This window comes from Megalopta genalis, chromosome 11 (genome assembly GCF_051020955.1).
Source record: "Megalopta genalis isolate 19385.01 chromosome 11, iyMegGena1_principal, whole genome shotgun sequence".
Classification (NCBI taxonomy): domain Eukaryota; kingdom Metazoa; phylum Arthropoda; class Insecta; order Hymenoptera; family Halictidae; genus Megalopta; species Megalopta genalis.
The window spans coordinates 11,167,129-11,181,396 of record NC_135023.1 but is presented as its reverse complement, the minus strand read 5'-3'; the positions used below and the strand labels follow the sequence as shown (position 1 = coordinate 11,181,396).

Below are 14,268 nucleotides of genomic sequence, written 5' to 3'. Positions count from 1 at the left end.
TTGGAACGAAAATTTCAATTCCGTTGTCGTTCCAGACCCGTGCAAATTCTCGCGAAATTACCGATTTCCTAAGAACACAGCGAAGGTGAAAAGAAATACAATCGATTTGGGCCAGCTCGAAGAGAGTTACCCCACTTCGAAAAGGTGTCGGCGCGCTTCCCGGCGGGAGCTGCATTTCGCAGATCCGCGTTGTTTAGCGCATCGAGAGCGCAGGTGTAACGACGTTTACGTGTACGCTAAATCTTGTCGAGGATTGCCTGGCCGGCGGGGGTACTAACCCGGCGTACCGGAAGAGTTTGATTGACGGTTTGTTCATTAACGAGTAGCGTGGATAGAGGCGGTAGCTGAAAAAGGTTACCTAGTTGTCCACGGCTCTGGAATAATGATCATCCTGGAGGACGAGTCGCGACAAATTATATGGTGCGGGACAGAACGATGTAGCCGGTGGCCTGGCCACGGTTGCTCCATTGCAAAACGCGTGTGGTTACGTGCGTGTACGCGCGATTATAGAGGATTCCCGGCCGCCACCCTCCCTCCCCCTCGTCAGGCTCTCCTTTCTCGTCGTGGTAACGCGGCAGCCACGCTTTCGCTTGCCGCGATCCATGATCCACGGATCCACGGCTGAGAAAATTCCCGTAATCCGTGCGCGGCTCGCGTCTTCTTGGTCCTCGCGGGTCGACCTCGAGGCGCCCGAGCATCTCTAGGTGAAACTCCGCGAAAACAGCAGAACGCTCCGTTTTCACGGACGATAATCCGCGCCCCGAACAGGAAACCCAGCCGATCCGGATACACCCCGAAGACATTCGTTAACACGTTCCGTGCCGAGCTTTTTTTACTCGAATCTTCACACTTTGATATTTTACTAAAACTTGGTGTATTACGTGCAATTATTAATTCTCGTACACATAACAACGTAACAAAAACTTATCAACGCCCATTCTTGCGGTGGAAATTGATTCTTCGGTTCTAAATTTCTTGTAAACAATTTGTTCAGTTCACTAAGTGAACATGCAAGCGTGTACCATCGATGGTACACGTGGCACGGAACGTGTCAATCGTCGGGAGACGCCGACGGAATTATCGGGTTGCGAGCGACGAACGGATCTCGCCGGATGATCCAGGAGCTTCTTGCTACGCACGCGAACCAGTCCAGAAAAGAATGGAACTTTCGATACGGGCGAACGGATTCGCATCTTCGATTGCTCATTTGATCATTGATACGTCAATTCGAACTTGTTGAAATGACTAAAGAGAGAAAAACTTGTGTTTGATTGTGCTTGACTTCTGTGTCTCTTTGTAATTCGGGCAGACAATTTTTATTTTCATAAAGATCCGCGGTATAGTAATGACGGGACCTGCAGATTTTATGCGTTCATGATAAAAAATGAGTGGGCATAATTTAAGATAATAGAAAGATTGGAACGAACTAAGAATATTGATTAGTAATGAGTGTACTGTAATAGTAATGAGTAGTAGTAACGTATAGTAATGAAGTATAATAGTAGTAAAGTAGTATAGTAGTAGTATAGTAGTAGAATAAAGTAACATAGTATTAGTATAGTAGTAGAGAGTATAGTAGTAGTAAAGTAGCATAGTAGTAGTATAGTAGTAGTAAAGTAGTATAGTAATAGTAAAGTATAGTAATGAGTAGACTGCGGATTTTATGCATTTCAGATGAAAATTGACAGATGATATATAAAATAGTGAAAAGATTGAAAGATCATTAATTTTTAATTAATAATTATTAATCATTCGTAATATCAACTTATTATTAATCAATATTATTAATTATTTAATTAATAACAAAATTAAATATTATAATAATGAAATTATTAATAAAATTATTTATAAAAGGAAAAACAAATTGCGCTGGGTTCCAATGTCCTGCAATCGATGCGGACAATTTTTATTTTGCATAAAGATTAGTAATAAAAACATCACCGCGATTTATCAAAATCAGTCGCGTCTAGAAGGGCCATCTTGAAAAATACATTGACAACATTCGTAACTAAAATTATAAAAATTATCCTATGCTAATTAGAGGTATTCTTTCGTCAAAAGGGTTCGCCGTTCGAGCGTTAAAAAGCTATCAACAGGCTTCCGGTAAACAAAGCGTTAACGCTGAAACCGTCACTCGGTGAAATTGGGTGGGGCGCGCGTGCGATTTTCGTGGAACGACAACGAACGCGGAAACAAAATTTCATTCCGCTTTCGGAATTTCGTAACAAGAACGTTTACTCTCGTTCCATCCATATTTTCTCCGCACATTTCGAATGCCTTCAACGGAGGCAGAAAGTGTGAAGTGCGTACGACAAATCGTCAGACAGGAATGCATTCACGTATCCCCGAGTTAACGAGACCGGCGGCGGCCGTTTTAATTGGCGCTCGATTTCACGCGAAATCGCCGTCGAAAAACGTCGAAAAAACGCGAACGTCGGTGACCGGCCCAGACGGCGAAAGAAGAGTTTTCGCGAGTGCGTTTGTCGGCCATTTTGCGGGCGTACGAACCGCGGGGCGTGCAACAGATTCGAGATAAAGTCACCACGGGCCATTGAAATTAGACATTTAACCCTTTGCACTCGAGTGGTGACTCTGAGGCACCACTAAAATTTGTTATATCACCTTTTATATAGATAATTTTTATATTTGGATAATATATATATTATTATATTTAGATAATTTTTATATAGATAACTTTTATATTTAGATAATATATATATTACTATATTTAGATAATTTTTATATAGATAACTTTTATATTTAGATAATATATATATTACTATATTTAGATAATTTTTATATAGATAACTTTTATATTTAGATAATATATATATATTACTATATTTAGATAATTTTTATATAGATAACTTTTATATTTAGATAATATATATGTTACTATATTTAGATAATTTTTATATAGATAACTTTTATATTTAGATAATATATATATTACTCTATATTTAGATAACTTTTATATTTTATATAGATAATTTTGATATTGACAAAGTTTAGATTTAAAAAATTGTTAAGAGTGTGAAACTGTTGTGCGAGTCCCAAGAGTCAATTTCATGTGCATAAAATGCATTTTGTCATAAAAAAAAATAGAAATACAATAAGTTAGAAAAATGGTTTGATATTTTCAGTTAAAATAGCTTCGAGTGCAAAGGGTTAAATCGCGAGGCGGTTCTTCCTCGCGGTCGCTTCTGTCGTGATTTTAAATGAACGCCGCATCGTGTTGGGCGATTTAATTATTTCAACGACGTATTGAAGCGATCGAAGCTTTTCGACGCGGTTCGAGAAATTGCCGACGAAAACAAAAGTGTTCTTTGCTCGAATATACGTATTGTTCATTAGGAAGTGTACAGTTCGAACAGCGTGTTGTTGGAAAGTACACGCAAAGAAATTGATGAGAATCATCTGGCTTAAGTAAGATAGTTAGGAAAGCAAACAATCTTTTGTTCGAACTCTTTCGCGTGAAATGGTGATTTCGTGTGGATCTAATTAAGTTTACGTAGCCAATTAAAAGCTACGATCATGTTGTGGGAATAGAATGTACGTACGCTGGGTACCGTTCGCATAGTATTTGGACATTTGTCCTGCGAAAATGTCTGGAACATTTTACCGGCACGATGAGACCGTGCCTCTTCTTGCTTCTCTCGCGAAACATAACACGAAGATGTGGTTTCGAAAATCGACAATTGATCGCAAGTAGGTATCCCAATTATTTCCGAATGCGTTAAAAAGACCGGCGAATGGATCATTTTACCCCGTAACGCCAAAAGGGTGAGATCTAACGTACGATCATATTTCAAATCTATTGTCTATTATAATTCGAATCTATTATTTATTGTAATTCGAATCTATTATCTTTTATAATTCGAATCTATTATTTATTGTAATTCGAATCTATTATTTATTGCAATTCAAATCTACTATCTTTTATAATTCGAATCTATTATCTATTATAATTCGAATGTATTATTTATTGTAATTCAAATCTATTATCTTTCATAATTCGAATCTATTATTTATTATAATTCAAATCTATTATCTATTATAATTCAAGTCTACTATTTATCATAATTCAAGTCTATTATCTATTATAATTCGAATCTATTATTTATTATAATTCAAATCTATTATCTATTATAATTCAAGTCTACTATTTATCATAATTCAAATCTATTATCTATTATAATTCGAATCTATTATTTATTATAATTCAAATCTATTATCTATTATAATTCAAGTCTACTATTTATCATAATTCAAATCTATTATCTATTATAATTCGAATCTATTATCTATTATAATTCAAATCTATTATCTATTATAATTCAAGTCTATTATTTGTCATAATTCAAATCTATCATCCATTGTAATTTAAATTTGTAATAAAAATCTATCGTAACTCAAGCTTATAATAAAAATCTATCGTAACTCAAGCTTACAATAAAAATCTATCGTGACTCAAGCTTATAACAGAAATTCATAGTAATTAAAAAGAAATCATAATGCAAGGATTTAATGAAATACGCGAAAAACTAAGTCCATTGTCGGAAACTATACCGATCGAATCTTTTTACGTAGTGCGACGAAATGGACCATAGAGATCCTTTACGTCGATGAAATCGCGGATGAATGAAAATACGCCGGAGAAGAGAGAAATCACGCGCGCGCCCGCGTTTCACGTATCTTTCCGAAAGTTTCGGAGCTCTGTCATTGTGAAACGCTTTCAAAAGGGTTATTACACGGGAGGAGGAAGCGGGCAAAGTAATTTTGGTCGCTGCGCACACACACACTCACTGCGACATCCTGTCCTGTCGGTCGACGACGGGATCGAAAAAGAGCAGGATGGTGTGTGACACACGTCGCGGAAAAGGAAACAACGAGCAACATACATGCATACAGACGCGCCGGGGGTCAGAGGCTCGCCGGTGGGCTCACACGCGGCTCTCCTCTCTGTGTCCACGTTCGTTCGATTGTTCCCCACAGTGTGTGTGTGTGTGTGTGTGTGTGTGTGTGTGTGTGTGTGTGTGTGTGTGTGTGTGTGTGCGTGCGTGCGTGCCGTGTGTGACCACTGACAAAACGCACAAAGCTGGCAGAGCGACGGCGAGTGGTATATCTCGACTGATAATTACGGAAGGGGCTCGAGCGAACATCCGCTCAATAAAACCCACCCGATGATCGACGGCACGGCTCTGCCTGAAAACGGAAAAGCCGGCCTGCCGAGCGGGTTTCGTGCACCTGCGACCACCAAGCCCGCACCGCATTCGAACTCTGCGGAAACACCTAGCTATGGGTGAACGAGGCGCGAACCGCGTACGCGAACGCGAACGCGAACGCGATGCGCCACGCGTTCAAGTCACCGGGCTCCGGCCGTTGCACGTTGCACGATTTGAAAGATTCTCAGAATCCAGGCTATTATTAAATCCGCGGTTTTTCGATGTTTATGGTGTGCACGGAATTTCGGAGCAGCGGGGAGAAATCGCTTCGCTCGCATCTATTGGGTTGGCAACTAAGTAATTGCCGATTTCAGTTATAGACGTCTCTCGCTCCCATTTTTATGATATCCGTGAATGTTATATTATAAAATATTCTTCAAATATGAACAAATTTGATTAATAAAATTATTTTGGAACCTAACGTGACAATTTTTAATTGCGCCTTGGAGTCGCCATTCGAGTGGAAAGGATTAACCCTTTGCGCGGGCGAGGATTTTTAATAGTTGCGAAAATATCTGCCTCGGGGAACTAGATTCTGCATTAAACGCTTGAATAACGGAAGAGAGGAATAATATATATTGGGTTGGCGACTAAGTAATTGCCGATTTCAGTTATAGATGTCTCTCACTCCCATTTTTATGATATCCGTAAATGTTATATTATAAAATTATTATTATTATTATTATGTTATTTTTTATTATCCGTGAATGTTAGCAACTGGACAAATTGAATGCAGCGGTCAAGGAAAAGCGACCAGAATTGGTCAATCGTAAAGGTGTCATTTTCCAGCAGAACAATGCTAGGCCGCACACGTCTTTGTCCACTCGGCAAAAATTGATGGATATTGGTTGGGAATTGATGTTACACCCACCACATAGCCCTGATCTCGCGCCATCGGATTACCACTTATTTCGATTCCTGGACAACTCCCTTCGTGGTAAAACTTTTAACGACGACGACGCTGTAAAATCTCACTTAACTCAGTTTTTGGCCGAAAAGGATCAGACTTTCTACGAGCGTGGAATTTTCAAGTTGTCAGAGAGATGGCAAAAGGTCATCGAACAAAATGGAAAATACATTACAGATTAAACTTCATTCCGAGTAAAAAAAATTTGTTATTTCATTGAACAAATCGGCAATTACTTAGTTGCCAACCCAATATTTCGTAGATTCGACTCGACGCGTAGTTTTTCGTTACTTTATCAAACGCTAGATTTACGGAGCATTAAAGAAAAAAAAACAGTTGTTTTATATTGATTTACGAAAGTTTTATCGAGTAAATAACTCATAAATTATAACTTATAAATTTTAATACGCAGCTGCAATAGTGCATATGCGAATGCAATATTTCTGTGCGGATGCACAGAAATAGTGTACCTTATAAATGGTGCTTTATTTAATGCATTTTGCAGTATGGAAGAAGCTAAATACCACTTAAATGACTTGCAAAAGATTTAGACACGAAGTGGCCCCTTAATAATATTGACCGTTTGGTCAAAATGCGAATAACTTAGAATCTGACACCGAAGAGACTGGCCCATCTGATTTATGACAGATAACAAAACGTGCTAACTAAATTCGATCATCCTCTTAGACTGAATATCGACTTCAAAAATCGACATCAATTAGAAAAGACCATTAGCACAGGTGAAAAACGCCAAACACAAAGTCGCTGTCGAGTTTGTAATGCGCGTAAAAAAAGCGAAGCGAAATATCGTTTTTACATGTAAATTCTGTGTCGTTCCTCTTCGCAGGGGTCGTTGTATTCATCGTCACCATACTTTGGCAATTACACGAAGTAATAAAACGAAACATGGGTCAACCGACAAAATATTAATATTATGATAATATGATTGAAAAGATTTTCATTTTATTTAAAATTAATGTAATTCAGTCCGAATATTTATGCGACGTTAAATTTTGTCACAATCTTGTTCATCGCTTATTATACAAAATAACATGCGCGATAAATAAACAAAATTTATTATATGAGAAAACTATTGATTCGATGATACTATTATAAACAATAAAAGGGAGCAATAATATTCATGCGAATATTATTATATTCATATCGAATAATATAATATTCATATCGAATATTAATGCGAGTCACTGTACATAAGAAACCATCTATATATCTTCTGTCTTATTTCTTACTGTAAACTATGTAACAGAGAGCTTCACCCATCGACGTCAATAAATAATTATTGTCACTTCTACAGACTGTAATGTCCACGGTACGGTCGTATAGCAATTAAAATGTGCTTAATGGTGGACAGCTGTCAGGCAAACGCAGGTAGTAAGTGTTAGCAATTTTCTTTGGGGAAGCTTATAGCTCGTAGTTCAGGTACGCGAACCCGATAATTCGCCGTTCCCGTTACAAGGATTTCCATATACCGTCGTCGTTTCATTAAATATATCTTGCCAGAAATGACGGCTGTAAACCGTTCCAGGTAGAAATTCAGGTACAAGGTTTACGACCGTCACCGTAAACCTTATTACTTATAACAGCAGTTAAGGGACAGAGGAAATTAAAATGAATAGAAAATAGAAAAATTCAATTAACGGTGTGCCAGGTAGAAATTCAGGTACAAGGTATACGACCGTCACCGTAAACCTTATTACTTATAACAGCAGGTAAGGGACAGAGAAAATGAAAATGAATAGAAAATAGAAAAATTCAATTAACGGTGTGCCAGGTAGAAATTCAGGTACAAGGTATACGACCGTCACCGTAAACCTTATTACTTATAACAGCAGGTAAGGGACAGAGGAAATGAAAATGAATAGAAAATAGAAAAATTCAATTAACGGTGTGCTAGATAGAAATTCAGGTACAAGGTTTACGACCGTCACCGTAAACTTTATTATTTTATAACAGCAGGCAAGGGACAGAGGAAATGAAAATGAATAGAAAATAGAAAAATTCAATTAACGGTGTGTCAGGTAGAAATTCAGGTACAAGGTATACGACCGTCACCGTAAACCTTATTACTTATAACAGCAGATAAGGGACAGAGGAAATTAAAATGAATAGAAAATAGAAAAATTCAATTAACGGTGTGCTAAGTAGAAATTCAGGTACAAGGTTTACGACCGTCACCGTAAACTTTATTATTTTATAACAGCAGGCAAGGGACAGAGGAAATGAAAATGAATAGAAAATAGAAAAATTCAATTAACGGTGTGCCAGGTAGAAATTCAGGTACAAGGTTTACGACCGTCACCGTAAACCTTATTACTTATAACAGCAGATAAGGGACAGAGAAAATGAAAATGAATAGAAAATAGGAAAATTCAATTAACGGTGTGTCCAAGGGAAAAAAGCCGACGGCGACCCAACGATTTTCGAAGGCGACTCGAAACGGATTCTCGACGACGATCTAACGGATTTCCGACAAAAACCCAACGGATTTACGACGACGACGACGACGACCCAACGAACTTTCCCCGGTGTTATTGTATGGACGCGGGAACGGATCGACCCTGACTGACAATAGAAAGTCGTTTCTATTATAAATAACTAATATACCTGGAAACAAATTTGCGGCAGTAATACACGGGAAAGCATCGACGACAGTCTTGAATACTTCCGAGGACCTTTCGTAGCCGATTGGAATTGCACGGTTTCGAGCGAATGCTCCCCAAGGTCGGGGGAGCCACAGCTGCACACTTTTATCATTTTCTTTGCGCGGCCGACAAACAACGACAACGATCGCGATCAAGATAAGTCGGCCTGACATTGTACGAAGTGAAAGGAAGAACAATATCCGCGCGCGAGGATCGATCCCCTATGAACATTTGCAGGGGATCTTGCAAAATCCTTTCATCTGTCCAACGAAAATGCGAAAACGCATCGCTTGGAAACGTGGTGATAGACACGACAATAAAAAAGATGTCGTTTCTAAAACATCGTCACCGGGGCCTTCTACGATTTCGATCGCTGCTAATTCAATGCGGGGGCAACCGCTTCTCAACGTAATTTCGAAGCTGGAATGTTATTTCGCTCGCAGGTGAGACCGATTAATAACTCGTTAATATCGTGCCAATACGCTTCGTTTAACATTTTTCTATTTGAAATTCGACGTTGCGGTTCAGACAGAATTTATTTCACCGTGGAATCATAGATAAATTGTCATAGATGTATATTTAAACGATTCGGTTATATTGTCAGACCGTGGATTTTTATGCATTTCGTGCGACGCGCGAATATTTCAAATGCAAGGGAACGTATAAAATTAACAAGGATCTAAACCAGGGGTGTCAAGCTCGCGGCCCGAGATGAACATTTTTGCGGCCCAGTCGATATATCCGACGCAAAGTAAAAATAAAATAGAAATAGTCTCTCGGCCAATAAAATTTCTCCCGAAATAGGAAAGATAGTATCAGAGAAGAGATGTCGAGTATCAGGACGTAAACAATAATTTAACTTTATATATGTTTATTAACAATGCACCGGTCAAAATAAAAATATTCGTTTCTATGAACATTGATCTTTTTTTTGCGGCCCACCTAAAGTTAAGCATTGTTTATTTGGCCCAAGTTAGCTTTTGAGTTTGACGCCCCTGATCTGAACGGTATTTTTTATTTCATTTCTTAGAATGACCAATCTTTTTTGGTCGACCGAAGGAAACGTTTCTTTGTTACTGAAAATTGAGAACAACGATTCTATAATATTTACTCGGCTTTATATTGCACAGGGAATTATATATTATATTGTTATAATATTTTTGTTTCTGATTTGTTATAATATATAATTATATATTATATTCTACAGCAATTCATATACTCTGTTCTACAATATTTCCTGCTTTTTGTTTCGCAGGGATAATCGATGGGGGCGAACGCGAGCGGCTCGTTGAACCGTGCAGCCTGGAAACGATTTTGAACGTTTATCGCGTGCGCACACGGTTTTAAAAACGAACGATTCCGGCGAATATCTCCGAGGGAAACCCGCTCACCGGCCGGTTTAATAACCGGGCCGCGTAAAATTCCGGGCGTTGCGCAATCGCCGCAAAGACGATAATAAACCGGACATAACATCTCGGGGGTTTCTTGGAAAATTCGGACAACGCGGAGAACAGAGAGAAGTGTCGAAATAACTGTGTGCTGACCCGACTCTGTTGGCTGCGCCGCGAAACATTCGGCCAGTCCGGACAAGTTATTTTCAGTATTGAACCGTTCTGAACAACCGGGAACGACCGGTGTGTTTGTGTTCCCGAGTGGTGATCTCGGATAGGCCGTGCGAGAACAATGGAGCGGGCCGATTTCGAATTGCTCGGCGGGACCGATCGGTACGGGGCCCAACAAAAGGGACCTCGACGGGTCACAAAAGACACCCTTGTTGGTCATATAACGCTCCTAATCCCGGCAAATTAACGGAGCATGAACGGTCACCCGGCGAGGGTATTATTAACACGTTGAATGCCACGGGGGTCACCGGTGACCGGCACTTAACTTGGCGGTGACGCCATGGGGGCCACCGGTGACCGGCGCGCCCAAATTGATAGGAATATATATAATTTCAAACAAATGTCAATATCTAAAATTGTCTATTATTACCGTCGTCGATTCGAACAGTGACCACTGTCGCAATTAATATGTCAAACATGGTGTTACACTGTAACATATCTATTGCAGACAATATTTCAACATTATATGTATCGGATAAAAGGAAATTCATCGTGGCGCCACGGGCGATTTCTGTAAAACCGGCGTGGCATTCAACGTGTTAAAATCCCCCGTTAATTGTGTTTTGCCGATTTTCGGCAAACGAATTCAGGAAAAATATACTTCCGTGAATCCACGCAGAAAATCCAACACGAGTAAATTACACGCTCGCAAATGAAACCCGCTTAATATAATAATATGTAATAATATAGCGATAATCCGCTTAACGCTTTAGGTATCGCAATTGTGTACTCACCTTTCGCAGCTTCTCCAGCTCGCTGATATCCGCGGGTGATTTGACCGCCTGGGAAAGTAAACGGAATCGTTAGCTATCACGAATGCGATCGAGATTTCGCTGAAACGTTTCTTTCACGCGAAATTGCACACATTATTTCTTTTCTTTTCTTTTTTCTTTCTTTCTCGCGGACGTACATTTTCGTGTTTAGGTTTGTTCCGATTGCACCGAATAGACAAAAAAGAAAAGAAAAAAAGGATCCCGTTTCCAACGGGAACCGAAAGTCTTATTGTTAGTAGTATTATTATTAGTATACTACAAATATTATTATATAAATATTAATACTACAAAGTATTATTATTCTATATTATTATTAGTATACTACAAATATTATACTACAAAGTATTATTATTCGCGAATAATAATAACGCCAATCGATGTTTTTCGGTGTAACGGAACACGTCGGGTGACCGTTATTAAATATGAATTCGCGACGTTGTGGAACAACCGTGCTAATTTGGCTTATAAACGGAATACGGTTGTCTGAATTTTGTAAATTCTCTGGGGCCAACGAACTATTTCGAACGATCAAAGATAATTCCAATGACACGAATTAAGAGGTACACATCGCGATTCTGCTTACCTCGATCTGTTTCCGCGGGTTTTTGTTGCTCTTGCCGGCAACGCGGTCGTCGGTCGGGATCGCTCCGTTCCCGAAATTCACCAGCGAGAAGTAATTATTGCCGTTGTTCCCGCTCAGTTCTGGTTCCTCGACGATCGTGTTAACGTGCAGCTCGTGATCGAGGGATTTGGAGTCACGGCTGCACGCTGTGGCACTGCTGCTCACGAAGGCTCTTGCGAAGCTGCTCTTGAAAAAGTGTCCCTGTGACACCTCACTGCCAAGAGCGAACTCCACCTTCGGTGAGTCGCCCATAATTCCCGCCACAGAGGATACCCCCGTTCGCAAAAGCTGTCCGGGCTTTCAGCACAGAACGGGGCTAGTTAATTCGCCAGGCGTGCAACCTGGAGATTAGACGACCGGCGAGGATGAACGACGGATTTTGTGGATCCGACGGAAACCTGACAGGAACGCAGTGTTCCGCGCGACGAGAAAACAGTTTCGCGGTTCTTTCTTGTTTCCGTGTTTTTCACGTTTTCACGAAGATCTTGGAACTACAAAGCTCGCGGACACTAAACGTTGCGAAGAAACTACGTTGAAAACGCAAGACCACCGGTGGTCTCGCTTAGGAAACTCGATGAAGACTGATGCGAATTTGGTTGGAACGGAGAAACGTTAACCCGGACAAAGTTATGTCAAGGCTATATATGAAGGCTGCAGCGCACAGGACCGAACGAACCACACTGCACGCCACTGCGTGTCCAACTGTGCTGACTACGGCCACCGCTCGCGAACCGATGTCCGAAGTACAGAGAATAGCGGACTGCGCGTGCGCGTTACTACGCGCCGACTCTCCGCGCAAGCGTGGCGGTTGATTCGAATCGTTTAAACGAAAGGAAAAATATTTGTAATTTAATAACAATTTTGAGGAAGAACATTACTCGATAACCACTATATCGTAATATCGCTTGGACTCTTTTCATTCAGAAAACGTATTGGACGAATTAAGAATATGTTTTAATCTGATCTTTTGACTGGTAATTTGAAGAATTGTGAAACTGCGCGCGTGCGCGGTCCTACGCACTGATTCTTGGTTCGAGCGTGGCGGTTGATTCGAATTGTTCGAACAAGAAAGAAAAGCTACTAGAAATAAACATTTTTGTGATTTCAAAAATACTGTTAATCGTAACTTTCATTACCACGATATTGCTCAATAAGCAGTATTGTCTAAGATAACTCGTTTTTCTCTGGTTCAAGTTTGAAACGGATTATAAATAATGTTTAATCTAATTTGGTGTTTAGTCTGATATTTTTCAAAATTCTGAAAGTATCTGGATTTCATTTTATGACAACATTTAATGATAACGATACTTATTGTAATTGTCAATAGATGACACCAAGCTTCGAAAATCCTTCGACGAGAGTCTCTACTCTGTGTGATACACACTTCGTGACTATAGTTCTGCATCTGAAGAATTCACCGAAATAATATTTTTATAGTGTAAAAGATACAACACGACGCTCCTATTAAATCAGTTCATGACAATATATAAATAATTCAGTTTGATCATGTAGAATACACTATTGCTCTGTCATTTAACGATAAAGAATACTACAAATAAGTAGCCATATCGACACATTTCTCGAAGTTATTATAACCTGAGTTTATCGGTGAAAGGTTTTTAATTAACTGTACAATGCCACGACTACCACTGCATCATGCTTCGGGGACTGGTGTAACAGTTCATTTTGCTAAATCTATACGTTTAGTTCGTTTTGGATGCACAAATAGACCATTCTATCACATTGTCGTAATGAATGTAAGTTGATACTATTTGAGCCACTAAGAGAGTGTACATATAATTATAATCTTTATATAAACAGAAATTCTACCTTAATAGTATATCTTTTTGTCATACACTTACACACATAAGAATATATACATAATATATAAATATTGTAAAATCTAATAAATATTCCATAAACATATGAGTAAACAAAAATTTGTTCATAATTTTCACTCAAGTAATAGAACGAATGGCATTTTTTGTAGACAAAGCTTGGACAGCATAAACCACCAACAGAACAACTTGGCAGTTATGATCCTATGAAAAACAAATTTAATGAAAAATTAGTTGCCCTTAATTTTGAACGTATACAATATTGGTTAGGACTTGGCGCTACTATTTCAAATCCCGTTGCTGAACTTCTTGGATTAGCTGGTTTTTATCCAGTCCATCCCAGGACATATATGCATGCATGGAGAAATCAACGAACTGCTCAAGAAGCTGCTAAAAAAGCAAAAGAGGAACCTGCAGAGGCTGTAGAGTCAGCAGGTTAACATTCTGTTCCTGTTTTATTTGTATTTCACTTACATCTTGTAAATAATATGCACACATTAATAAAGTTACTATAAAAGACACACTGGCTTCACTTTGTTCAATACAGAAAATGATACTATAGCGTTTGTAGTCATAAAAAGATGTTAAATATATTTGAAATAATTCAAAAGTGTATAT

The 14,268-nt window shown here is 39.0% G+C and overlaps 2 protein-coding genes across 3 annotated transcripts in view; one reads left to right on the top strand and one right to left on the bottom strand.

Annotated features, from left to right (window-relative positions):
• The window catches only part of LOC117226311 (uncharacterized), a 36,976-nt gene extending 24,912 nt beyond the window's left edge, over positions 1-12,064 (bottom strand). Inside the window, exons 1-2 of one of the 2 annotated variants that reach the window (XM_033480523.2) lie at positions 11,774-12,064; positions 11,152-11,199 (exon numbers count right to left, since the gene is read on the bottom strand). In XM_033480523.2, coding sequence (XP_033336414.2) covers positions 11,152-11,199; positions 11,774-12,064 — 339 coding nt within the window. Of the gene's footprint in view, positions 1-8,757; positions 8,923-11,151; positions 11,200-11,773 lie in introns of those variants that run through there. The other variant, XM_076525432.1, reaches the window with a different exon arrangement.
• A 587-nt stretch (positions 12,065-12,651) lies between these two features.
• Positions 12,652-14,171, top strand: mRpS16 (mitochondrial ribosomal protein S16). Its single transcript, XM_033480532.2, has 2 exons — positions 12,652-13,569; positions 13,803-14,171. The coding sequence occupies exons 1-2, from the start codon at positions 13,447-13,449 to the stop codon at positions 14,088-14,090; spliced, it is 411 nt and encodes a 136-aa protein (XP_033336423.2). The 5' UTR covers positions 12,652-13,446; the 3' UTR covers positions 14,091-14,171.
• The last annotated feature ends 97 nt before the right edge of the window (positions 14,172-14,268 follow it).